The sequence below is a fragment of the Camelus bactrianus genome, chromosome 17 (assembly GCF_048773025.1).
Source record: "Camelus bactrianus isolate YW-2024 breed Bactrian camel chromosome 17, ASM4877302v1, whole genome shotgun sequence".
Taxonomy (NCBI): domain Eukaryota; kingdom Metazoa; phylum Chordata; class Mammalia; order Artiodactyla; family Camelidae; genus Camelus; species Camelus bactrianus.
This window is the reverse complement of record NC_133555.1, coordinates 46,970,027-46,997,916: the sequence shown is the minus strand read 5'-3', so window position 1 is coordinate 46,997,916 and position 27,890 is coordinate 46,970,027. Positions and strand designations below refer to the sequence as shown.

Sequence of the window (27,890 nt, the reverse complement as noted above, 5' to 3'; positions counted from 1 at the left end):
TCAAGGAAAAAGTAGCTTATCAAACCAACTCTCTGCATCTTGCCTTCGAGTCGAAGTATTCCAACATAATTGTATGTTTTTCTTGCTAAAATATTGACATAGAAAGTTCTGTATGTGTCTCAAGTCATAATAATATGCATAGCCAGTTCCCAGTCCTCTCTATGCCTGTAAATCAACAAAATGAGATGCTGCTGACTCCTCCCAGGGGTCATAAATGGCCTGTACCCACAGCCAAAGAGCCCATGTCGTGAACAAAGCATCCAAATGTTTTTGCATTAATTTCCCAAGATCAAGATGGTACAATTTCTCAGTCTGGCGAAGGGAGAAGAAAGGAAAGATTTAGAGGAAGAGGAATTGTTGGGAAGCCCCAAGGAACTCAGAACTAAAAAGCGGAGGTGAAGAGGGCATTTGCGTTTAAGAGGCCCTGGCTGGATGCTTTTGATGTTTTAAACAGACCAGAAAAAGAGCAAATGGTACTTTTTTTTCATCATCGGGAAAAGAAAGAGAAGTTTTCATTTTAACTTGAAGAGAATGTTTACCAAAGAGGATCTCAGCCAGGGATGGAGTTAACAGTGGTTGCTCCTGCTGTGCTTTCAAGAAAAAACAAAGTTGAGGAAACTACAGAGAAAAAGAAGCCGCTGGAGGGCAGAGGAGACAAGTAGAGGCTGGCTGGTGTGCCTCTGTGCCTCCCGCTGACTTGGCACCAGTGGACGGGTGGATGTCCGAGTCACCTGGAAGGCAGCCCCTCGCAGGCGGGTGTGTCCACCTTTGGTGAACCCTGCCATCCCCTGGGAAGACCATCCCAGACCAACTTCCGTTAACCCACTTGCAAAGATAAGACCACGTAAATATTCACTGATCCCTAACTTGACTTTCTTGAGGTCACGGACCGTGTCTGAAAATCCTTTTTCATTCCTCACGATGTTCTGCACATAGTAGACCAAGAGACGCAGGCAGGGCACGTGTCCAGTGACGTGAAGAAGAATGAAAAATATCTCCCTGACTTGAGCGCACGCATGAGGCATTCGAGCTTTCAGAACCTTGTTGGCGGTTGACTTTCATGGTCAAGGCAGAGCTCATCAGACCACCTGGGTCTCTGAAACGTACCAGTGTCATCATTCTTGGTGGTGCACAGCCTGCCTTTGGGGCCTGGCCAGAGCGGGAGGGGCTGAAATGACTCCTTCGTGAGGCACGCACAGTCCTTTGCTTCTTTCCCCACCTCCTGCCCCCACCCCCCACCCCAAAACTTTCTCTAACAAATGAGTTTCTCCTTCATCTGTGCTTCTGCTGAGAAACGAATGTTTCAAACTCATCCAGAGAACACATTTTCTAAGGAGATCTATTATTTTTAAAACAAAGGATTTGGGGAACAAAGTGTATTCATTTGCTCGGCTGCTGTAACAGTACGACAGGCAGGTGGGGGTGGGGTTAAACGACAGAAATTAATTTTCTCCTGATTTTAGAGGCTAGACGTCCAAGATCAATGTGTCGGTAGGTTTGGTTTCCTCTGCGTCTTGTAGAGGGTCTCCTTTCCCTTGAATTTCCACGTGTTCCTCCCTTTGTGTTTTTTCCTCATCTCTTCTTTGAAGGGCATCAGTCAGATGGGATTAGGATCCACCCATCTGGCCGTGGGTTGATTTCATTTCCCCTTTAATAGTCCTGCCTCCAAGTACAGTCCCCTTCCGGGTTGCGATGACTTAGGGCTTCAACAGGAACTTGGTGGGGGCCACGATTCCGCTCATGACAGAAAAACTGAGCTCTTCATTTCTCCCACATTTATCTCTTCTGTCCATTTGGAGTTTGCTGAAAATGAAGAATATTCATCATTAAGTGCCAAGTAATGCAGGCAGTAAGGGGCCTGACTGTGATCGTAGTATGTGACATCGTCACAGAGCAAAACCTGCACAGGTTTTCTTTTCTTTGGGAACTGAGGGAAGAAGGGAGTTTTAACTGTGATTTTACGCCCTCTCTGAATGCAGCCTGTCTTCCTCAGTGCATTCTGCAAATAGAAGCCACAAGTGATTCTTTTTTTTAAATAAATGTATTTATTTATTTTGTTTTTGGGTTTTTTTTTTTTTTTTTTTGAGAGGGAAGGTAATTAGGTTTATTTGCATCTTTATTTTCAGAGGAGGTACTGGAATTGAACCCAGGATCTCGTGCATGTTAAGCATGTGCTCTACCAGTTGAGCTACACCCTCTCCCAGAAAGCGATTCTTTAAAAATGCAGGTCTGATCATGTCAGGGGCCTGCTGACTTCCCTTCTATATGGCCTGAGTGATTGGGTTTGCCTACCTGGTCAACACTGTCCTTGAGGGCCTTATCCCCAACACGCCTCATCTTCCTGGCTGTCTGTCTTCCCACCTCCTGTCCTGGGCACCAGCTGCCTCCTTGACTGTTACACTCTCTGTGATTCCTCCCCGGCTTCTGCCTTCATCCCTCAGACATCAGCTTAAGCTTAAGGTCTTTCCTGCAAAGAAGTCATCACTGACCTCCAAGTCCAGCCTTCAGACAAAATTAGGTGCTCTATAACAGCTCCCGTCAAAGTTTGGTTTTTGTTTCCTCGAGTGAAATTGATCACAGTCATCATTAAATCACTCTTGAAATTCCATCATCACCCACTGCATTGCACATTTCTTTTCATAAAATTTTCTTTTCCATTTTTGGATGATCGGGTGGGTGGGTGGTAGACTGCATAACTATGAAGTTCCTAGGTGGAGAAACGGCTTGCATGGTCTTTTAAAACGTTGAGCTTTAAATGTGAATTATCCATCACATTCTGGTATGGAGAGTTAGGTCTCTCTACTCGGAATCATGCGTTTTCCAATTTCAGAAATTTCCATGTGGATTGAAAGGGAAAACATAGGTTCGAGTCAAGCCAGTGATTTCTTATTGCCCCAGAAACCAAAAGAAAATATGAATTTGCCTCTCTTTTATAAAAGGCCAGGACACTGATACAGAATAGGTGTTTCATCCTCCGTGTGTCTTTTTTTCTAATTCTTATTTTTAGTTTTTTGTTAGTTTTTAATGGAGTTGGCCCCAGGACCTCGTGCATGCTAAGCACATGGTCTGCCACTGAGCTGTCTTCCTTCCTCTCCATGTATCTTACACCTGAAATTCCAAGGAGCAGGGTCTCACGTGATTGGCCTCATTTGGTGGTGTGAGGAAATAATTTTAGCTATTCCCCATGTAAGAAGAGCCGCTCAAATTCCTGCTTCTTCACACTTGAACGTTTCTCAAACGGCTGTGGCTACGGCCATCACTAACGTGATCGTTCACAAAGTAACTCTTAAACAAGTTTTCCTCCTTTGAAAAATATCATCCTTTTCCCACCCAGACTCTCAACTGGGGCGCCCCCTCTGACGTACAGAACAGATACGATCTTGAGTCTTCCTTTCCTCACTTCTTCCAAGGATGGGACACAGATGGTGAGAGAGAGCAAGGGAGACGTGCAATGAATGTGGTTCTCAAAGTAGTTTTCAGGACGGAAGCCACAGCATCACCTGGGAAATTGTTAGAAATGCAGATATTTGGATCTCACGTGGACCCACTGAATCAGCATTAGAGGAAGGGGAGAGGTTTTAATAAGCACCTTGGGCAACTCTGCTGCTCTCAGAAATTTGAGAAACAGCATCTGAGGGCGTTAGGACTGGTTCTCAGAATCATCTGGAGGGTCTGCAAAGACTCCGGTTGCTGGGCTCCACTCTTAGAGACTGTTCCAGGCGGAGTTGGTTCCTATTGGTGCCTCTGTTGAAACTGCACGTTCTCAAAATGTGCTAATGACTAACCTCATCACTCCAGTCACTTTCTCCCTATCTGCTCAGGAATAGGGACCATGTCTTCTTCTTCGTACCTGTCCCAGCAACCAGAATGCTGTCTGACACATAACTGAGTTTAATTTTTGATGATGAATAAATAAAATCTTTTTTTTGTATGACTGTAGCAATAATCAGGGACATAGCATCTGATGATCACGATCCTCCGATTCTGAAATGACTGTCCTGGAATATTAGAGAAATTTCTATTACACCACCATCAACCCAACTCTGATTGGTTGACAAGTTGTTTCGTCCTCTGAAAGTTCACAGAGTCACAGGCATTATTAAAAGAAAATGTTAGGGAGGAAGGTATAGCACAGTGGGTAGAGGGTGTTCCTAGCACGCACGAGGTCCTGGGTTCAATTCCCCAGTATCTCCATTAAAAAATAAATAAATAAACCTAATTACCTCCCCCCAACAAAAAAAATAAAAAGATAAAACGCTTATGCAATTGAGATAAAAGTCAGCCTCTAATTATGCCTAGTAAATTGTACACAGCTCTTAACTTGATGACTATTTCAATCCATGTGACATGAATAATTTTTTTTTGACAGGTGTCATTGGTAACATCTAGCTGCCAGGTGTGTTTTTCCTGTGTCATCTTCACTTGTTATATTAGTTTCTGATGTTCAACATATTGATTTGAAATCTTTATACATTATGCTCCGTTTATAGTTTTTATAAAATATTGGTTCTACAGTGTATAGCCGGTGCTGTACAATGTGTCATTTATTGTATACATACTAGTTAGTACCTCTTAATACCCTGCCCCTATCTTGACACTCCTCTCATCCCTTTTCCCATTGGTAACCGCTGGTTTGTTCTCTATATCTGTTTCTTTTTTATTATTTTAACTAGTTGGTTGTATTTTTTTAGATTCCACGTGTAAGTGATAACATATATAGTATTTATCTTTCTCTCTGACTTGTTTCACTAAGCTTAATATCCTCCAGCTTCATCCATGTTGTTACAAATGGCAACATTTTATTCTTTTATATGGCTGAGTAGTATTCCATGGTATCTGTGTGTGTGTGTGTGTGTGTGTGTGTGTGTGTGTGTGTGTGTGTGTGTGTGTATCACTTTATCCATTCATCAGTTGATCAACACATAGGATCTTTCCATATCTTGGCTATTGTAAATAATGCTGCCAGAAATATTGGGATGCATGTACCTTTTCCAATTACTGTCTGTGTTTTCCTTGGTTAGATACCCAGGAGTGGAATTGCTGGATCACATGGTAGATTTAGTTTTAGTTTTCTGAGGAACCTCCATACTGTTTTCCATAGAGGCTGCACCAATTTACATTCCCACCAACAGTGCAGGAGGGTTCCCTTTTCTCCATGTCCTTGCCAACACTTGTAATTTGTGTTCTTTTTGATAACAGCCATTCTGGGAGTTGTGAGGTGATATGTCATTTGGTTCTGATTTGCATTTCTCTGATAATTAGCAATGCTGAGCATTTTTTAATGTGCCTATGGGCCATTTGTATGTCTTCATTGAAAAAATGTCTATTCAGGTCTTCTGCCTATTTTTTAATCTAGCTGTTAGGTTTTTTTTTTTTAATATTGAGTTATGTGTACTTTTTAAATATTTTGGATATTAACTTCTTATTCATCATATCATTTGCAAATTTTTCCAATTCAGAAGGCTGTCTTTTTGTTTTGTTGATGGTTCCCTTTGCTATGCAAAAGCTTTTAAATTTAATTAGATCCCATTTGTTTATTTTTGCTTTTGTTTCCTTTGCTTAGGAGACAGATTAAAAATTTTTCTATGATTGATGTCAGAGTGTTTTGCCTATGTTTTCTTCTAGGAGTTTTATGGTTTCTAGTCTTACATTTTGAGTTAATTTGTGTATATGGTAAGAGAAAATATTTTAATTTTATTCTTTTACGTGTAGCTGTCTTGGTTTCCCAGCACCACTTATAAAAGAGATTATCTTTTCCTCATTGTATATTCTTGCCGCCTTTGTCATAGATTAATTGACCGTAAGTGCGTGGGTTTATTTCTGGGCTCTCTGCTCTGTTCTATTGATCTGTTTGTTTTTGTGCCAGTACCATACTGTTTTGATTACTGTAGCTTTGTAGTCTAGTCTGAAGCCAGGAAGCATAATTCCTTCCAGCTCTGTTCTTTATTCTCAAGATTGTTGTGACTATTTGGGATCTTTGGTGTTTCCATAAGAAGTTTAAAATTATTTATTCTAGTTCTGGTGAAAAATGCTCTTGGTATTTTGGTAGGAATCACACTGAATCTGTAGATTGCCTTGGTAGTAGGGCCATTTTAACAATATTAATTCTTGAAGTCTGTGAGCACAGTTTGTCTTTCCATTTTGTTGTGCCATCTTCAATTTCCTTCATCAGTGTTTCATAGTTTTCTGAGTAGAGGTCTTTTACCTCCTTAGGTATTTTATTCTTGGGGAGACACTCCGAGGTCAGCAGGTGGGTCTGACCCAGCCTCCTTTCAAATGACTACTTCTGCACTGGTTCTGGAGCCTGTGAGCTTCTGTGTCCCCCCTTGAAGAGTGGAGTCTCTATTTCCCACAGTCTTCTGGGTCTCTGGAAAGTAAGCTCCACTGACTTTCAAAGACAAACTTTTGGGGGGCTTGTCTTCCTGGTTCGGGAGCCTCAGGCTGGGGGGCTCCTTGGGGGAGCACCTCTGTGGTTGTAATAACCCTCCCATCAGTGGTTCTCCCACTGGGGCGTGTGGGTCCTGACTTCGCCATGACTCTGCCCCCCCCCCCCCCCCCCACTGTGGCTCCTTCTTCGTATCTTAGGTTGTGGACGACCTTCTCTGGTAAGGCACGGTCTTCTTCCTTGACAGTTGCTCTGTAAATGGTTGTGATCTTGGTGGTCCCAGTGAGAGGAGGGGTGCTTGGAGTTTTCTATTCTATCATCTTGGGGCAAAATCCTGGATGTGGTTCTTTTTTAAAAAAAAATTTTTTTTTGAGGAGGAGGTAATTAGGTTTACTTATTTATTGATTTTCGGAGGAGGCACTGGGGATTGAACCCAGGACCTTGTGTGTGCTAAGCATGCGCTCTACCATTTGAGCTACACCCTCCCCCTCCAGATGTGGTTCTCGATTCACGTGTAGGCAAGCCTAAAATTCCTGAGAAAGAACCCACTCATCATCATTTTACTTGCAAGCTATACATTAATCTTCTTTGATAATCACCTCTTCAAAGCAAAGGTGGTAGGTATCTTTACTGATAATGATGCTTTGGATGAACTTCAAAGCCTTCATTTGAATGCCAGTAGGGTTCACAGATGCCACAGTTACAGGCTTTTTAAAGTTCCAGAAGCACTAGATAGTGTCTGAAATCACAGACATTTTATTTTATTGCCGTTCTGGTTTTTTGGTTGTTTTTTTTTTTTTTTTTTTGGTAACTTAAAACAATTTTGTAAGAGCCACGTCCCCAGCAGGCAGCATTTTATAGCCAAGTCGTAAACGGCCAGAAACAAAAGTTGACAGTGGCAATGCTGACAGTCACACGGTCAGAGCCACCGCTGCAGGGCCAGCGGATGCCAGCAGGCTACCTCGCCTTCCCTTCCAGCGTGACGGTCACAACATCCATCAGCCCGAGTCTGGAGGGACACAACCGTGCGCTCATGCTGTCCGTTTCCCATCCCCAGAAACATGAGACCGTTTGTCTAACAAAAATCACATTGAACGCGCGTCTTGAGAGGCCAGCAAAGAATGACCCCAAGTAGAGAAGGAAAAGCATTCACGATTAATCCTGCTTCAACATCTGGGAACACAGAACCTCTTTAAGAAACACATTGACTGTCCCCTGGTGAGCTAAAGGGCGTGAGAGACCGCTGAGCCCAGAGAACTTTGTTTCCTCTCCCCGCCCCCCCCCCCACTCCTCTTAATTTGATTCTCATGGAGTTTTGTTTGAGAATGACTTTTAACATACAGGCAATCCTGTCTTCTTCCTCTCCCCGTCAAATCAGCAAGTTTCCCAAATAAATCAGTTCAGTTCTTCCTTCTTTTCATTAAGTAAGAAAAAAAGATAATCATGGTTATAGGAAGACACGGATCAGCCTGATGATTAAAAGTCAGTATAAACAGCCGATGGAAAATACGGTTTTTGTACTTTGAATGGCTTGAACTGCAATGACACTTGAGTGACTTGCTTTCTCCTGCTTGGCAGTCTTCCTTCTTAATTTCTCCCACCTCCTAAAATAGCGAACTCTGATTCAGAATAAACATAATGAAAATATTGAAATGTTTAAAAACATTAAAAAGCAAATAGCAATATTGCCTCTGGAGGCAAATATATGATGCTTTAAAAATGACCGTGAAGCTGATCGCAGTGTGTTTTCATTGTTTGGAAAGTGTTTTGATCGTATCTACCTTAAGTCCCTCTTTGGGTCAACGTTTCTGCCTTGCCGTTTGGCCGATTCATGTGCCGTTACTGTCTCAAACACGCAGGGAACTGGGAAATCGAATGTGAGCAAGGAAAATCTCTAAAATGTAAACTTAGTGATTAGCCATCTCCAAACGACAGCTGTGTTTGCACAGAAACAGGTTACAATTGTGTTTGCAGAGATGGAAAAGAAATTGGGCTGTTACTCCTTTTGGTCATTTTAATTCCCCTCAATTGCCAGCAGATGTGATCCGCTGAAAAGAAAACCCCTGGTCTACCCTCTCGCTTCTTTTCCTTTATTCTTGGTTTTTGTTTGTTTTTTTTACATTATATATTTATTTGGGCAGGTGTTTGTTTCCTCTGGGTGTGGAAGGTCGTGATGTTACACTGCCTGCGTGATGAAACCACACACGGCGTACCCAGGCCCCCCACACTTCTGCCCCGCCAGCTACAGATCTGGGGGTTCCCACGAACCCCCCTCAGGTTTGAAAATTCACTAGAACTCAAGAAAACACTTACATGTTTACCCGCATCTCATGGAGGATACAGCTCAGGAATGGCCAAAGGGAAGAGATGCTCAGGGCAGAGCAGGGGTGGGAGAAATGGCTCAGAGCTCCTCCGCCCTCCGTGGGTGCGCCACCCTCCCGACACATCAGTGTGTCCACCAACCCATACGCTTCCCAAACCCTGTTGTTACAGTGGTTTTTATGGAGGCTTCATCACATAGGCATTATTGATTAAATCATTGGCCATTGGTGGTTGAGTTCAGTCTCCATTCAGCCACCCACAGAGGTTGAAGGGTGGCCCTGAAAGCTCCAGCCCTCTAATTACTTGGTCTTTTGGTGACCAGCCCTATTCTGAAGCCATCTAAGGTCTCACCTTGGATCTTCTCATCAGCATAAACTCAGATACAGTCAGAAGTGATTCATTATGAATCCCAAAGGACATTCCTATGGCTCAGGAAATCCCAAGGATTTTAGGAGTCCTGTCCCAAGAACCAAAGGCAAAGCTCACGGTTATTTTTATTATACCGTGATTGTCATGCAGAAAATACCTCATCTCACTCCTCATCTCATCTTTCGAGGGAAATCAGAAATTCAGATTTTCTTGTCAAGTCGCCGAGTCTTTAAATGTCAACGTCTATTTCAGATTTGTCAAAAACTCTTTGCAGCCCAAGCAAACATCCCTGAAAGCTGGATTTGGTCCATGGTTTCCAGTTTGGGGAACCTGACGGAGAGCTCCAGAACAGTGATTTTCACCCCTGGCTACGCACTGGCATCACCTGGGTAGCTTTGAAAACTCTGTGGATGGACTTTATGCCAAAGCACTTGAGTCAGAATCTCCTGGGCTGGGGCTCGGACATTGGTATTTTTTGAAACTGTTCCCTAATAATTTTAATGTACAGTCTTTTTTAAATAAGCTTTTTAATTTTGGAATGAGTTTATTTTTACAGAAGAGTTAGAGTTTTCGTATGCCCTACATCCAGTTTCCCCCATGGTTAATGCCTTGCATACCATGACACGTGTGTCAAAATCAAGAAATTGACATTGATATGTTATTAACTAAACCCCAGACCTCATTTGAATTTCACCAAGTTTTTCCAAGTTTTTCCATTGATATCCTCTTTCTGTTCCAGCATCCAGTTCCTGGTACCATGTTGAACTTGGTTGTCTGTCTGTCTTTCTTTCTTCCTTTCTTTCTTCCTTCCTTCCTTCCTTTCTTCCTTCCTTGTAATTAGGTATATTTATTTGTATTTGAAGGAGGTACTAGGGATTGAACCCAGGACCTTGTGCGTGCTAGGTACGCACTCTACCCCTGAGCTATACCCTCCTCCCCTTGGTTGTTTTTCTGATCAGCCTGCTCTGGTTTCTGACAGTGTCTCAGACTTTCTGTGATGAACATACATGTATTCGTTTTCATATTCTTTTTCACCATAAGTTACTACAAGGTATTGAATATAGGTCCCTGTGCTGTACAGTATGAACTTGTTGTTTCTCTGTTTTATATGTAGCAGTTAGTATCTGCAAATCTCGAACTCCCAACTTATCCCTTCGCACCCTCTCCCCCTCCTCCCCCCGTAACCATAAGTTTGTTTTCTGTGTCTGTGAGCCTGTTTCTGTTACTAACTAGTCTTTAGAGAAGCTGCCTTCTAGTGTTAGTTGCTTCATCTGTGCAATAGGGAAGTTGATATCTTTGGCTATTTCTAGTCCCCCAAATACGGGATTCTCAAACTTTGGAGAGGGTCTTCTGGAACTAAATATTGTCCACAATTCCATTTCGTAAGAGGGATGTGTTGCGATGGTAAGCAGGGCACCACCAGAATAGGTCTCTGCGAAGGGAGGAGGCAGGGAGACCCCTGCGCTGCATTATCTGGCACATAAGACATTGGCCTCCTAAGAATATCAAGCAGCCTGGAAGAAGAAAACCAATAGCAAAAACTAAGAAAAAAATTCCACTCACTCGCTCATCCTGCCCCCGAAACTCACTATTATTCCTTCTGTCACAAGGGATTAAGACGGAAATCACATAATTTGTTTTCTAAATGTCAGAAGGGGTGCACATTTTAGTACTTTTCGAACTCTTTTCATGTGGACCCTTCACCGGAAACAGGGATGACTGGCTTGCAAAGTTGTGTGTTCCAAGTTGCCAATAATTTGTACAGAGCCTGTGATTGCAAAACCACAAAGAATTTCACAATGGTGGAAACCTCTAATTAACCGTAATAAATGACAGGGTGGATTTGTTTTAAATACATGGTGAATAATGCTTATTGCTTTAGGATCATGCGTGGAGAGCTTCCCTATTGGGGTGAGACAGATGGGCTGCAAATAGTTTTACCAAAGCCTTTTCTACCTCTTGTGTTACGTCCGACGCAGAACATTCTACTAATATTGGATCAGGCTCTCACCTGATGTCATTTGCCTGCGGGGACTGTACTGGCTGTGAAAGTTACTCCTCTGAGTAGCTGTTGGGAAAGCAGTTTCTTTACTAAAGTCACAATTCAGCGATGCGCTTCGAACGACTGAAGCCAGGTTCCTAGGCACTGAGACAAGAAAGAATGTCAAACAGAACCTTTAATGTGTGTTTATATTTAAACATCAGACCTGACAGAAAACCCTGAGGCTTTATACGATGATTGGAGCCTTGTAGGAACCTAATTAAAGCATCGCCTGGTGAATGGTCGGCCCGGCACGCGAGCTGTTCTGAGGGATGTCGGGGGCTTCGGGTACCGCCTGGGAAGAATAGTTGCCGTTGTAATGATTCAGTGTCCCCTCTGAAGGGGACACGGAGAGGCAGCCTCGTCCGGTGTGCTGCCTTTTCAGACCCACTCGATAATGCTAGTGTCAGTTTCAGCTGGAGCGTGTGGCAGATTGCAGAGAGCTCGGGCTGGCCTTTCAAAGCGGCTAATTGCAAAACTGGAGCAGAAAACGGGCGCGTTCTTCCTACGGTGGCCATTCACATGCAGCCGTCCCCCCTCCCGGAGCTCCGCGGGTCCCACTTTTGTTCTGATCCCACATGACATGCCTGAGCAGCGGTGCCGAGCCTTTCCCCTTCGCAGCTCCCATATTGCTGGCGTCTTGGCCGGGACTGCTTTGCCTCGTGAAAATGCGCCCTGTGTATTAAAATGAAATTGTCACTGCTGGGTGGTGCCGCGTAACGTGGTTTGACACGAAGCGCCAGCAGCTACAGAAAGCAGATTTTATTGCATTTATTCTTTCGGAGGCGAGAGTCTCCGAAGGCTCACTGCAGACACTCATTTAGTGAAATCTGAATGAAGCCAAAGTGAACACCAGGCTGCTGTCTTTGTGCTCATAGAAACAGCCCCCACCCAGCTGGACGTGGCTGTAAAACTGTCCTAAGAGAAGACGATCGATGGTAGGAGAGACTCCAAAGGGGAAGCCTCGAGGGTTTCAAACCAGGAAAAAATTATTTTGGGTGGGTGGAGTGGGTTGGCCCCTTGGCTTTTTCTTTGGCCTCTTCTGTGTTCTCTAAAACACGTTTTGGGAAATTAGCAAGCACACACAGGTGCACACCAACCCCGTTCAGTGTCAGTGTTTGTTTAGCGTGCCGGGCCATTTTACAGACAAAGAGGAGGGGCTTGATTCGCAGACTTTAGATCCTTAACTGCCTTTTCTCTTGATGAGCACCCAGAGAGAGACTGAACAGAGAGGGGGCTCTGGGGCATACGCCTTTCGCTCTGTAGCTCTCCTGGAATAAAAATTCCATAAAGTAACATCTGTAGTAATTAAGGGCTTACATTTCCTCCCCCATTCATGGCTCTGCTAGGAGGGAGGGGTTACTTTCCCTCAGAGACAAGAGACGGTGGATCCCGTGGGAAGAGAGAAAGAACAGAATAGAGTTCTTTTGTTCCTAGAAATGGAAGTTTCTTGCTTAAAAAAATAAAGAATGAGTTGGAAGACAAAAAAGGTTCCACTGGAAAGAAAACCTGAAGGAGTTAGCAAAACTGTACTTAGCGTCTCGTAAATGTTTGGAAGTGGGGGACCATTCCTCTTGTCTCTTTAATCCAAATATCCTCTGATTTGGGGGAGTTTGTGATTAAACAGTGAACAAAATGCTATTTTTGGTTTTTATTTTTTACTTCTTAAAATCAGATGTTATAAGGGGTCGGGGACTAACAGACACACACTACTATATATAAACTAGATAAACAGCAAGCACCTACTGTGGAGCACAGGGAACTATATTCAATTTCTTGTAATAACATATAATGGAAAGGAATCGGAAAAGAAAATGCATATAAGTATGTATATGTGTAACTGAATCACTTTGCTGTACACCTAAAACTAACGCTGTACACCTAAAACTAACGCTGTACATCAACTTACACTTTGATAAAAAGCTAAAAAAAAAAAAAAAGTTATTAAGCTTGAAGAGTTTTAGTTTTTCATTGGGACCCAAAAGTGATTCACTCTTCAGATGTCCTTCAAAATAACACTCTGTGGATCCACGAGGTGTCTGATTAATTCCAGCCTATTAATGTCAGCTTAGTCTTCTGCGCTTCCTTATAGCAGGACCAGCTGTCATTTACGGGACCCAGTGAAAATTAAGAATACAGGACCCCTTGTTTAGAAAGTATAAAGAATTTCAAGATGGTGACAGCAGAGCTTAAAAGCTAGCTCAAAGATTTTCTAAGCACAGGGCTCAGGTGCTGTGTGGGTCTCATGACCCTGAAATTGGTCCTGCTTTGGTTTGCCACATGTAGCAATGCAAAAAAAAAAAAAAAAAAAAAGTGCATTTTTTTCATGTTTCATGGGAATATACATCAGAATTTTTTTTAATTTGAATCATAAAATAATTACAGCTCTCAAACAGAATGTGGTTTTGATACCATCTTCAAATTCTTTAACCTGGTAACTCCAATGCCCTCGTCTGCATCTCTCAGTTCATCTCCAAGAGTTTCCCCACATGGATCTTCCATCTGGCCACAGTTCTTTTCACTGTGTCCCATCGACAGGGACACAGCTTGTCACCCGCCCAGCTCAGCCCCTTCCCTGCTTACTTCTGCAAAGGCCTTTCTTGTCTTCTGTGCCCACTTCTCAGCATTTTCCTGGCTTCTGCAATTCCTCTCACATTTGAATTCCTGTAGCTGTAATAAATATATAACTTATTTGGCATTTATGTATATATATATGTTTTTTTTCTTATTATTTATTTCCTCTGCACGTCATACGGTCGTGTAAGTCGTGTAATCTGATCCTGAAAACACACATAAAAATTTCGAGGTAGGAAAGTTTCACAAATTGTGTCAAAGGGCTCCAGTCCAAGTCAGCCCCTCTTAGTAACACAGCGGAAAATCCAAACTCATACTTTGCCTTTTAGACAAATTTCACACATTTCCTACTCAGTCTTATATGGATGTGTGCCTTTTTTATGTCAATTTTTCCCTTCAGTGTACTGTTCATGGGAATTAATTTCTTTTGATCAGAATCAACCCTTGAATTTTTATCTTCCCCACCCAATTCTACAAAATAATAAAGGATGCATTTAATTATTTAGAAAGTGTTGCTGATGCTCCGCTCCTCAGGAGATGGCGATACTGCTAACGGTGACATTACGGTGGTCTGGTCCCAAATGTTCTGTCTTTAGCTTGTATGTAGGTTGCCAAAATTGGGCATAAGAAACCTGGTCTAGGAATATTGATATCTAGTGTGAAAAAATAGACAATTGTCCAAAATTCAACATGAAGAAAGTTCAGGACCTGCGGTTTGTGTATTTACGTCCTCCTCCCACAGTTGGAACCTCAAGTCGCTCTCTGCTGTCGCCCTCACCCAGTGGGTTCTCAATAAAGGTGTCATGGTGCTGATGACAGCACTGTGGTGTGAATCTCTCCTTTAGGCTGCGAGTTGTTTCAACACAGCCCATCCCCTCACCTTGATTTGCGGAGTCCCTTGGGGTGCCGCTGAGTACTTACGGTGCAGGTTGGGGTCACCCATGCCTCAGCTAAAAGCCCAACTCTCTCACTTACTGCCAAGGGGGTCATCGCTCTAAACGTCGCTGCCCTCTTCGGTCTGAAGACCAGTGACTAGACCAGCCTCTCAGGTTTGCTAAGTTGGACATTCAACAGATGCTGATGGAGCGCTTGCAAGTGCCAAGAACTATTGTGTAGATTCAATAACATAACGCCTCAGGATTACGTCTGGGTGATGACTCAGCACGGAGTGATCCACAGAGGCGAAATCCCCTAGAGTAAATGATGCTCTCGGCAGTGATGAGTTTGCGATGTTCTACCTAGTCATGGTGGTCATGGCAACGGTTGACAGTTCGGGTAAACTTCTCCAATCAAGTTTTTCCTACAGCTTTCTTATTTTCCTTTTCTGTTTGTTTTTCCTGGATGTGCACAACCTCACGATAGTCAATGATTCCCTGTTTACTTCTTTTCCCAGAATGGAGTCTACTGAAAAATGTGAAGTGGTGATTCAACATTTTAATGGAAAATATCTGAAAACACCACCAGGCATTCCAGGTAAGAAATGCCATAATCATTAAATAGTGTCTAGGCTGGTTGATATTATCAGAATAAGTCGATGGTAAGAACCGTGGTTGGTCACCGGGAGGGAAAAATTTGCTTTTATAAATATGTATTTTTTTAATTGAACAACTCATCTTTCTCAAAACGACCAAAAGCTTCTTGGGGATTCTTCTTTGGCCTGCCTTTTGAATCTCTGCTGTTAATTCCCTAAAGTGAATTAGAGGAAAAACGTTAAAGAATAGTTAAAAATGGACTTGAGGTAAAGAAAGTTTATGACTCCTATTATTAATATTGGTACCCTGATTTCTAATTTATAAAATGTCTAAAGAGTGATATGTTATAAATAAAATAACAGAGGAAACCACAGATTGAGGCCAGTCCTCAAACATCTTACCAGCCCATGACAGGAAGAGTACAGAAAGGGAGAGCCGGCATTTAGAAATGGTTATAGCAATATGACATGATCACAGAATCTTAGGCATAACTTGGTATTTTTCAAAAATATCAAATATACACTGAAATTGTGTTTTAAACCGTCCATTCATCAGAGAAGCACCAATCTAGCTGACCTCTGGGCATTTCACATTTCCAAAGGCAAAATTCTTAAGATTTGACACACATCATAACATGGAATAAGTTATGCTGTTAGGAATTAAAATCAACATAAAACAGTTGAATATATCTCATCTATCAGGATGCAGGCTGGAGATGCCTCAACTTGATATCAACTTGGTAGTAGTATATGTGAGAAGTATTTAGTATTAATTTATCTCACTCATATCTCGATAAAACTGGAAGAAAAATTCTATCTTACTCACGCATTAAAATATTAAAGAGGGAATGAAATTCTAAAAATGAGTGATAACAGATAAAGAAATATCCGACTAGTCCACGTTGGTTATTTGTTGCTTTATTATGATCGGTGATTCTCAGGAGGAAAAATGTGACTTCTTCAGTCTTAAACATTAGTGTTTCTTTTGATGATTCTCAGCTGCATCTCTAGTGTCTGCCATGTAATGTATCTACTATTTAAAATCTGTGGTTGGAGAGTCTGGGGGTTGAGCATTTGGTTCCTTAAAATATGCCAAGTTTATATAGAAAAGGAGATCAGAACAAAAAGAGAAGTATTTTTGTGGCGGGATCGAGTGCCTTTCCTGACTCGCTAAGTTTTGGAAGGATATTGAGAAAGGGGACTGGACCTTCAGACTGACACTTGTGTGATCTGGGAAATCCAAGTAGGACCCATGGTAAATCGCAGGTCAGCAGTGAAGCCTGCACCTTGGTTTGGTTATCTTCCATGTGCAACGTTCCCCGGAGAACTGACTGCATTATGAGCCAACTGGAGACATATGGTGTTATTAAGAAAAGAGTTAGAAGTTTTCATCTCAGCACAGAAGCTGTCCTTGCATTTTAGGAGAAATGCTTTTTTTTTTCCCTTATAGAAAGGACATTTTAAGACACTCTGCTCAGACCCACTGTTGAATAAAGGAGTTGCGTTGTTAAAGGATTTTCCCCTTAAATATCCCATTTCATCCAACCTACAGGGAAGGCGTTCACACTAGATGTGAATTATACGCTTATATAAAAAATTCAAGAAGGAACAAATTATGTGGCACTTATGTTGATTCAAGTTTTAACATAGGTCTCAGTTTTTTATGTTTCTTTCTTTTTGGAGGAGGACATTGAAATCCTTTTTGACCTGATTGATTTGAAATTGTTTTATTTGATCTCACCCATAGAACATAGAGCTGACTAATACAATTTAATGCTAAAGACTAAGCAAGTCACTACAGATTCCCTAAATGTCTTTCCTGAAGACACAGGCTGTGATATTAACCTGCCTAATATCATAGCTACACCCAATGGAAACACTGTGAATAGCAAGAACTTGGTTATGAGTTTCTCACTCAAGTTTATCTCGTGGGAACATGAGAGGCAAAATAATTATGCTCAGTGATGACACTCTTAAGAAATACAACTTCATGCTTCTGGGATTTACACTCAGTACAACAGAATTAAATATACAATGCTGATCGTCATCAACACTTGAATTTGCTTATTTATGCCTACTTTGGAAATCAAATCGAATTTAGTAAAGGCTTCAAATGCTAGTAGAAGATATATAATTTTTCATCTTTAAGTTTGACATGGAATAAAATGACGTAATGCAAGATGTGGGTGTTTTCAAAGGTACAGCAGTAAAATGACTTTGCTGGGTACATTTATCAAGTCATGGCAGTGGTAATTAAACCTGGGGGCATTCTGTTAGCCTTCCTTGGTCCTCACTGCTTTTTTTGTTGTAGATGGTTGAAATCTTATTTTCAGAAACTCATATCTTAATCCAGTTCTCTCTTCCATCTTGGAGTCTGGGCGATGTCACTGTGAGCCCTGATATCTGATTGGAAGTGATTCCTTTGATATTGTCGAAAGAAGTGATCAATTCTCTTTTTAATACTGATACAGCTTTCGAGAGATTGTCGTTGCTTGTGGGTGCTAAATAAAACCACCTATAATTGATCTGAGCCACTTGCAATTAAAATAGAATTCAAAAGCTTGTAAAAATCTCAGCATTCTACCTTATCAAGACTTGGCACCTTTGAACTCAGAAACTTGTGGGGTTTTAGACCTGTACGTTGATGGTTTCAATGCAGTGCTTTAAGGTTGTGTGAACGAGGGGTCCACAATGATCCAAAAATGACCTGAGATCTTCAGACCCTAAGAAAGCTGTTGAAAAGATCAAGCCCTGCTTCTTACCTCGCTCTAAGCAAGAAGAGAGCAGTTGGTAACATGGTCACATTCCTTACCTCTCCACTGAGGGATGCCTTGGGGAAATGCGTGCCTGCAGTCGGGTAAATATCATGAGATTTTGGTTCTGTCACTCTTGATGATAATTCCCCATAAAGGAGAAGCAAAGTTAATTTTTCTGAGATGACCGTCTCGCTTACAAATGGGTCATTTCTATAGAAGAAAAAGAAAAGAAATCCACTTCAACCCGAAACTTTGACATAGATCAGACTTTCTCTCTCTGAGTTCCTCCTATTTGTTCATAAAAGATCTAATTTTAATGAACGTATTATCGATCGTTAATGCCTTTTACAACCTACAGACTAGCTCTGTTCACTTTGAATTCTTACGTTATCCCTAGATTTTGAGTACTTGGATCATTAAAGCTAAATATACATGCAAAAAATCTATTAAGTTGAATTCTGGCACAGGAAATTAACTGAGATCAGGCAGCTGTGCTGTGGCCAGCAGGTAGGAAGGAAAGGCCAAAGACACATTAAATAGCATTAGTCATTGCAGCCATCTGCAGAAGGGAATCATCCAGTATTTTCTCCCTCCCCTAGAAGGAAAAGGAAACAGTGTTGCATAAACATTGCCTGTCATACGTATCGATCTTGTTGTTTTATGGACAAAATGAAGCACCATTAGTTGCTTGCTTGCCTAACCCCAGACATTTCTTTCTCCCAAAACAAATTGCACAGCAGCCCAAAGCATTCCATTCTTCAACCCCTGGCAGAAGCAAAGGGTTTAAGTTCCCAGATGCTTCAGTGACCTGTAGGGTGTGAATTTGAAAGGCTCACTTTCACAGAGCCCCGTCCCCCTTCCCCAAACAGAGTGGTACACCATGCAGGAAAGGCTTCCACGTATAAGGATATGTACGGATGAACAGAACACACAGGCTAGCTTGAGAAAAGATAAATCATGATTTGCTCTCAGACTAGACTTCTGCTTGTAAGCACATGCTCTCATTGGTGGAGCAGTCTTTCCAGAAGAAAATCGAATAACCCACTTTAGTATGATTTTCTTACTTTTGTGATAATTATTTCTAATCCCAGTCAGACTCCAAGAAGTAGGGAAGGGTTGAAAGAGAGCTCACCATATTTTGGGATCTTTATAATTTTACCAAATCTGATTAACAGAAATCTAGACAAAAAATTGACAGAAGAATCATATTTTTCTAACAAAGTAAAACTGTGTGCCTACTCGATGCTTTAACCTATGGTTTTACTATTTTGTGTTTATTTAAATAAAATATTTGTAGGACTTTGGATGTATATTTATGGAAATATTCAAGGAAAAATATTTAAAATCTGATAATATTTTTAAGAAAACCAAAAAATAAATGTTTTTTTGTTTCAATTGAAAACATCCCCCAGAGTAAAATATCAGCAGTGTACTAAAATGAAATTTATATTATAATTCTGAATATTTGAGCAACAGGTACAAAAGTTTTTATCAGTGGAAAATGTTGCGCTCTCCCAACCAGTGATTCCACAGTAGCACCGATCTGTTTTAAGTCACAAATGCAACGGTAGTTGAATAAAAAGCAGCACACGGGAAAATATTATTGTGTACAGTTCAGTAAAAATACATCTTTATGGTTCTGCTCTGTTGTTCTTCTCTGTGAAATGAAAGCCTCATTTGCGTAATAAACTTGCCCAAGACCGCAGTCCCCGACTGGGCGTTGGCTTAGATTTCTCATTAATAACAGGATTTTTTCAGTACTTAGGAGCTACTTTCTGGGAAGTGTCTCATCTTTAATATTAGTGATGCTTTCTAGTTTATTTCTATCCACCAAACACGTGTTAGTTGCTCTGTGGTGAGATGCTGTTGGGACGTCGTTGGTGAATTTCAAGAGTAACCTGACAACGTCATGGTCCACGGTGTCCTAGAGTGAGTTCTGGGGGCGTGGGCTTGGTCATTCATTTCTCAGCCTTTCTGTGGAGTCACATCTGATGCTGGGAAGGTATTTTATGAGTTGGTTGGTAACTAATTAAATAAGAAAGGGGATAGAGATGATTATATTTTTATATCCGGATGAGGAGAAGCCAGTCAGAGAAGATACAGGGGATCGTCTTCAGGAGACTACGACTGATTGGAATGGGTTTTGTGCCCCCAAGCTACACACCCCTTCCCTCTCCTCCCTCCCTCCCCTCCACCTGCCGATGGCAGCTGCGGGAGGGATGGATGCGTCCTAGAGGCAAACACACACCAAATCTCTCTACTTTGCTACTTCAGGGCAAAAATCTATAAAAACCTTTCTCAACCTGATACAGGTTTTCTGCAAGCTTTAGGGACATTATCACTCCCTGGGACAACTCTCAAACAATGTGCTATGAGAGTTAGCAGACAGGGTTGAGCCCCTCATCCTTTGGAGGGACAGTTCCAAGTCACAATCCACAGCATTTCTTAAGGCGTTGCCTATAGTAGTTACAAGCTCAGTGAGACACCTTTTATTGGCTTTTCTTTCTTCTTTCTTTTACTTTTCTGTTATAAATGCTTTCTGACATCAGCTTCCAGTTAAACTATCTCATCCCAGGCTCTGATTTGGGGAAACTCAAATTAAGGTGGGTGATTCAGGAATCACAGTGGAGAATTCTATTTTGATTTTAGAACTTCTGGCCGTAGAGGAAAGTCGATACAGCTCAAGTAGGGAAGTGAATTTCACAGACCAAATACGTTGGTTTCATTACTTTGGAAACAATTTACAGCAGCATTTACAAGCCACATATTAGGGATGGCAAAGGCAAGTATTTGTGGTACCAGACAGATGGCAGTGAGGGTTTAAATTTATCAAGAGAGATGGAGGAAGGCAGTGACACGACTGAAATCAGAACAGCTGAAGATGTGACGAGGTGAATGGTTGATGACAAAAGGGAGAAACTGAGGGACCAGGAAATAGTCATAGGGAAACCATCAAAGCGAACATGAGGGGCAGGTGCAGAAAATTATAACATAGAGAAAGGAGTTTGTGAGGTTTGGGTCTTGGATAAAGGCAGAGTGGTGTCTGCTGTTGATGGGTCCAGTAAGGGAGATGGAGGTGATCTTTAGCTGAACTGCTCCAGGCTTCTCATGAGGATGCTGGAAGATTTTTCAGCATCACTGTTGGTTTCCTCAGCAAACCTCACCCTTCCTTCGGTTTTCTCTGAAGTTCTAATCTTCATAAGAGAAAGGCAGGAACTGTGAACAGTGCCACCGTGATTTTTTGCTTATGTATTTGATTCTGAGTTGTCTAAACCAGGGTTTTGTTTGTTGGGTTTTTGTTTGTTTGTTTTTGTCGTTGATTCAAGTGTTCTTGCTTATTATTAGCTCAGGGTAGTTTCTCAATAAATGTTCTTTGAAGTTGACAAATGTTCTTTGAAATCCATGAATTGAATAACTCTCAGACTTCTATTTGCTTTAAATGGCATTCCTCAGGGTGTATGGGTGGGGTGAGGGCGGGGAGGTCCACCTCCTTTGTCATCCACAGACTTGGAGGACACTTTGAGAAAAATCTTTACATCTTATCTTAATTTTTGAGAAAACTTCTCTACAACCACATTTGTATACCTAAATATGCAGAAAGAGAGCTACATATTCACAAGAGTAAGAAACTTAGTTTGATTGAGAAAGATTCTAGTTAATTTTGAAAACCTTCATTTGTCCAAGACTCCGTTTCAAGGTGTTACGCTGGCGATCAAATTGTTATTTCTTTAAGGAACTCATTCTTGGATGGTGCAGTGATGAATTCTGCTTTCTGACATGGAAAATGGTCTTGCCTAATTTATACTGAAATACTGTTTAGATCTTAACTTACTGCCACTGGATCTGGTTAAGCACTATTCATATGCTGTACTTTTGTCCCCCCGCCCCTTTTTTTCTTTTTTCACATAAAAATGTGAATATCTTGAGAATAAACAGAAAAGAGAGTTTCTTGGTCTGTGCTTTTATCCATTTGGCATAATGTTACTTCTCTCTGCCTAGAGGAAGTAGGAACATTGGCTTATTATTACAATAATAATATAATGACATAATAAAATTTGTAGTGTTTAATCAATGTGATACGAACAATGTGTAGTCCTGACCATATATTTTCTATAATTACGTGTAAGCACTGGTGAGTGGTAGCAGCATTTGTCCAGAGTCTGCACTTGGCTCGAGAATCCGATTTTTTTTAAGCTGTCATAATTTTGTGGAATTGAGGAGGATGAAGACGTTTTTTCTGTGCATCTCCAGAATCACGAATCATCTTCACCCGTTTTTTTTTTCATCTAAAATGATAACTCCATTCAGGTCTCCAGAAATTTCCGCTTGGAAGATTTCACAGTGGAGACACACAAACCAAATCAGAAAGCCTTCATTTTATTTCTAAGATGAAGTTGGACTTTGCCTTCTGTCACCATCACTAATGAGTAGTTAAACCATTTGGTGTCTGTCCATACGCGTCCTCTTCGCAAGCAGAGAGAGTTGAGCAGCTTCAGACCAATTAAGACACAAGCCATAGAAACCAAGCTCTGAATAATTGAGTGCTTAGTGCATTTCCAAATCCAGGATCTCATTTAATAGGATTGATTTAAAAATACATTCTGACCAATTTTGAGATAAATGGATAGCCACTCTCTCTCAGTAACCACCGAGAAGCCTGCCACGCACACAGCTCATTATTTATGATCTAATTTTTTTTAATGAAAAGTCTGCAAAATTTAAGGAAATATTTTGAGAGGACTATAAATGAACATGCTCATTAGGCAAGCTCTGAGCCAGCCATCGTGTGTTTGATTTGTAACTGTGTCCTCTGATTTCTTACCTCTTCAAGCAGATGAATGATGAATCAATTCACTATTATTTTAGTCATTTTTCAGTACAGAGAAAGAAATCTTTTGTAGGGAATTAGCATGTTTATGATCTCTTGTTTAGGATTCATATACTTAATTTATGAATTCTTAAATATATTAAATTTAATTTAAAGACACATTCATCCCATTGGATTGTACATTTTTCTAAGAAAGAACTTTGATGCTTATCTTTCCTTTGGCCCTCAAACCACTAACCTATAAACTCTTTGAATTTAAGGATTGCACCTTGCTGTTTATTGTATGTTTCCGGCATCTAACCCAATGCCTGTGACAGAGGAGTACGATAATTATTTGTTAAATAAGTAAATATCCACTTTTGATAGGCAGAATAATGCCCCCTCTCCCCCCGAAAGATCTCTAAGTCCTAGTCCCCAGTCCTTTGGCAGAGGAATTGAGGGTGGAGTTGGAATTAACGCTGCTAATAAACTGACCGTAAAGTAGAGAAATTACTCCAGATTATTTGAGTGGGCCCAGTGGAATCACAGGGGTCCTTAAAAGTGGGAAGGGGGCAGCACAGGAGATCAGAGAGATACAGCAGAAGAACTTGACCCACCATCACTGGTCTTGAAGATGAAGTCGTGTGGGCAGGCTCTGGAAGCTGAAATAGACAAAGGAACCCAGCATGTTTGACACCGTGGTTTTATCCCAGTGGAATCAGTGTCAGACTTTGATATTACAGAAACAGAAGGTAGTGAATTTGTGTCATTTTATGCCCCCACTACAGCAGTAACAGAAAACTACTAGACTGGCACATAACTCATTTCAACTGAATATCGTCTGAACTATTTCTAAGTTACATTATAAACAGCCTCTGGAGAACTTTCTTTGTTTCTTCTATTTTTGAACCTCTTCTATATCCTTTGGGTTGCTTGTGTGTTAAACAGGAAAAACTTTCTTGTTAATTATTTTGGCTTTACAGTTTCTTTATACCATCTTAAAAGGATATATTAGAATGGAACACTGTTAAACATCTGAGAAGAGAGTCTTCGGAGATGGTTCTAAGATCTCAGAGAATATTATTGACCCAAGGAAATCAAATATTATTTCGAGCCATCTGGTTCCATAAAATATGCCAGGAAACGTATACCACTGAAAATCTAAATTTATGCAAATCTCGTAACTCTCAGCCTTCATACTTGCTTTCAATAATTCCTGTTATTGAAAAATCATTAGGGTTTAGAAGAGCTCAAAGCAAGTGTATAGCTGATAATCAACCTTAAGTTTGAGGTGGGTACACCTAAAGCAGAGGGGACGGTCCACCCCAGCTCTTTGCAGTGTGAGTTAAAGAGAGACAGTGCCCTGAATCTCTGCATAGCTGAGTCCCCCAGGAAAACTTAGTTTTGAGACCAGACTAAAAGTCCAGGGAGGAAGCTGTCAGTACTTACTAAATGTTAACACAGATGTACAGCTGGCCCTTGAGCAACCGAGGGCTAGGGACACTAACCCTTGGAGCAGCTGAAAATCCTTGTATAACTTATAGTCTGTTCTCTGTACGTGCAGTCCCTCCGTATCTGCATCCATGGACCCAACCAACCTCAGATCGTGCAGTACCATAGTATTTACTACTGAAAAGATGCCTAGTATAAGTGGCCCTGCCCAGTCCAAACCTGGGTTGTTCAACGGTCCATTGTATAGTCTTATTGTCCAAGTGATTACATTCTTAGTTATTTAAGTGATTGTTATGATCCAGTTGATTAAAAACTTTCAGCGAATTTACAAAAATGTATTTCTCAGCCAAAGTGTGTTACAATCCCATAGCAATATTAGGAGGCTGTAAGTAGAGCCATTTTCTTTTGAACTGAGAGTGGGACTTACCGTGGACCAGAAGTTTATCAGATAGTTGTTACTAGCTGAGTCACTGAAATACCCTGAAGTGAACAATTCAACAGTTGAAGTTGATTTCTAGCTGATCGGTATTAGGGCAGATGTCAGCCCTCCCGGGGTGCTTGCCTGACTCCCGTCAGCCTACATCTCTTCTCCTAGGTGGGCTGCCTTCAGGGGCAGGGGGGCTGATTTGCCTGCACACAATGAGAGCTGGAAGTATCTAGGAAGTTACAGCCCCCCTGGTGGGGGCTGCCCTTGAGCAGTGATTGACAGCTGTTGTGCTATCTACACCCCAGTTTTGCTCCTGATGAGACCTATACCATCTCCACAGTTTCCGTGACCCCCTGGAGAAGGACAAACCAGACACACGCTAATTAAGGCACCGTTGTTGATAGTTGACGGCTTCCCTGTAAAAAGCAAAGACAGTTTGACTATTGACAAGACATTTGTAGCAGTGGGTAGAGTTGCAGTCCCGTGTCCTGTGAGTGAGTGGTTTAGCTAATCCTAATGTGTCCTGATAAAGGTGCATCCAGAAGCATCAACAATGTACCAGTATATACGATCATGGGGTTTTAATACCAAAATTCTTAACAAGGCACAAAAGCATTGAAATCAAATACTGAAACTAACCTATTTTTATGTGCAATCACTTTGAGATAACATGGTGTCTTTGAGCCAAATGGAAGTCCAGAGACCTGTGGGGTCCCTGGGATGCTTTCCCTTTCCGGTGGTCTGCAAGGTCAACATATTTTCATAATATCGGCATATTATTTGCCTTTTTCACTCTGAATCTCTTGGGAGTATAGAGTGGCATTTCTCAGAGGCTGCATGATGTGTGATACAGCAACAGACTGAATTCGGAAGCGGATATGAGAATCGAATCCAGCTGTCTTCTGTTAAGCCAGACATTACAGAGATTTGCACAAATATAAAATAAGTCCACTCTCATCTTTATTGGGGTTTTGGCTTTTTTTTTTTTTTTGATAAAAATGTATCACATGTTTTCATGTGATGGATTTATGATTGCTAGCTGGCGCAAGTTAATAAGGAAACAAATTCTAAACTTTCTGTTTTGTTTTTTGAAATGGTAAATCTACATAGATTTAACCTATGCAAACAAAAGCTCTTTGGAGTCTTTAATAATTGTCAAGGGGGTAAAGAGGTCCTGAAGCAAAAATACAAGCAAACAATAAACAAAACTTACCAACTCTGAATGTTGCTTATAGAGTAAAATTCAAGATTCAAGCCCTTTCATCTTCTCAGAGTTAGAAAAAACTAAAAAAGGCAGCCATGAGAAATAGGAAGTTTAAAACATCCTCTTATCTTTCTGATCTTATGTTGAACAACTGGATGTCTTCTAGAAAGTGATTTTAAGTCAAATAATTAAGAAATACGCTTTCATTAAACGAGTTGCACTACTAGTTTTGGTGGTTTATTTTTTGGAAACGAGCGAGCAGATTCCTTAATCCGTAGTGGGTGTTTTTTGTTTTTGTTTGCAAATGCAGAGACAATGGTTATTTTTCTAAAGATTTGCACGATCATTTTATTAGCAAGTGGTATACTTGACAGAATATGTGAATGTTTTATTGAAATTCTTTATTGCTAGGTTTGTGCATACGCAGCATCTGTGGTATGCTGGGTTTGTGGGTACGGATCCGTGTGATTTGTGAATGGCATGTGGGTCTCCCAGAATTTAGGGAGAGTTTAAGGATAATATTTAAGAGGCAGAAGGCTAACCACAGCTGTAACGCAGGAGTTGGGTTATCATCATAAGAACTACTCTGTGTCCTTGTGGCTGCTAATTTCACGTAGCACGCATCTTAACAGCTGGACGGCGCCACGAAGTTGTTTTCACCATGTGTGAGTCATCTTAAGTGCAGACTTCTACCTCTGTTAGCTGTAGTAAATACTACTACTAAAATAATACTAAAACAATGCTAAAGTAAAAATACTAAAATAATACTAAAATAATAAAGAGTAATATGTAATTCAACACTATATACTATTAGTTTTCACATGTTTTTTTCTAATTTTCAAAAAGTTATGACATCTCCTTTGATGGCATCCCAAATTCATGGTTTCTTTAAGCTTATTGCCTCTTAACCTAATATGAGAGTTCTGTAAGGAAAATAGATATCTAGCCATCCTTAATAACTGGTTATAATTTTAACCCAGTGAGGTCATGTAACAGAGATAAGAATTAAAGATAAAAATTTCTCCTGGAATTTATTTTGAGAAGATACCACTTTGTTTGTATCCTTTGATGGCCCCATCACTTTTCTCATCCCAGGAACTGGTGTTTTGCTTTTTTGCTGCAGCTTGGATGTTAAAAGGGCGACATCTGCTTAGGTCATGAATTCTATGAGAGCCTTGTGGTTGAGATACTCTGTCTCATCTGTGAATTTCGTTAGTGGGAGAGCAAACTGTATAGAGAATCTCACTTCTCCCTTGGAGGCTGATGGGTCTTGGTTGGAATTTTGGTTCTGTCTCTTGTTACTTTTGAACGTGGGCAAGTTAGCTAGTCTCTTGCCAGGTTCCTCATGGAACCGCCTGTTTCCACTAGATGTTTCTAATGCCTCCTTTACAAAAGTGTTGTCAGGATTCACGAAGAGATGTTTGTACAGCTCCATGGGAGTTCTGGCAGGAGGCGGAAGACCTTACCATTAGAGGTAGCATCTATTTGCCTCGCGAGAATCATTTCATCAGTATCCACCCTGTAGGCTGGAAGTATAATTTAACTTCTGAAGTCATTGATGGGCATCATCTAGTCCATGGACTGTGTGAGGCATACTCCCTTAGAGCTACGTTAAGACCACCCTTCCATTTCCAACCGTTTGCACACATTTGCCATACCTCATTCTAGAACGATGTCCAATTAATTAAAAGTGTCCCAACTGGAGCTCAGCAGTTTTCTGGGATGGTTAGAAAAAATTAGCATACCAGGTAAATATTTACCTGAAATTTGCCGTGGTGACCCCCCGATTGATAAGTGCTGGTCACACTGGTCACACTTCTGATAGGCCCAAGATGGCTATGTTAAAGCGGATGGTCATTATTTTAGGTAAAACAACTATAAAAAACATAAAACAATCTCAGGCTTCTTGTAATGATTTCTCAGCATATCTCTGCATCTCCAGTTCACAGGTCCTGCAGTCCCCTTCTATCCTCATGTCCCCCGCAAAAATCCTGCTTAAAAATAAGTACAACCTGAAAAAAAAAAAAGAAAATAATGAATACAACCTGTTTTGTGCAGACTTTACTGATTTCCAGCTCCCCT

General features: G+C 41.1%; 1 protein-coding gene across 17 annotated transcripts in view; it reads left to right on the top strand.

Moving 5' to 3' along the window:
- Nucleotides 1-27,890, top strand: part of RBMS3 (RNA binding motif single stranded interacting protein 3) — a 627,961-nt gene that overhangs the window by 389,098 nt on the left and 210,973 nt on the right. For all 17 annotated transcript variants that reach the window (XM_074345363.1, XM_045520121.2, XM_045520114.2 and 14 more), the window contains one exon: nucleotides 15,085-15,164. In XM_074345363.1, coding sequence (XP_074201464.1) covers nucleotides 15,085-15,164 — 80 coding nt within the window. The remainder of the gene's footprint in view (nucleotides 1-15,084; nucleotides 15,165-27,890) is intronic.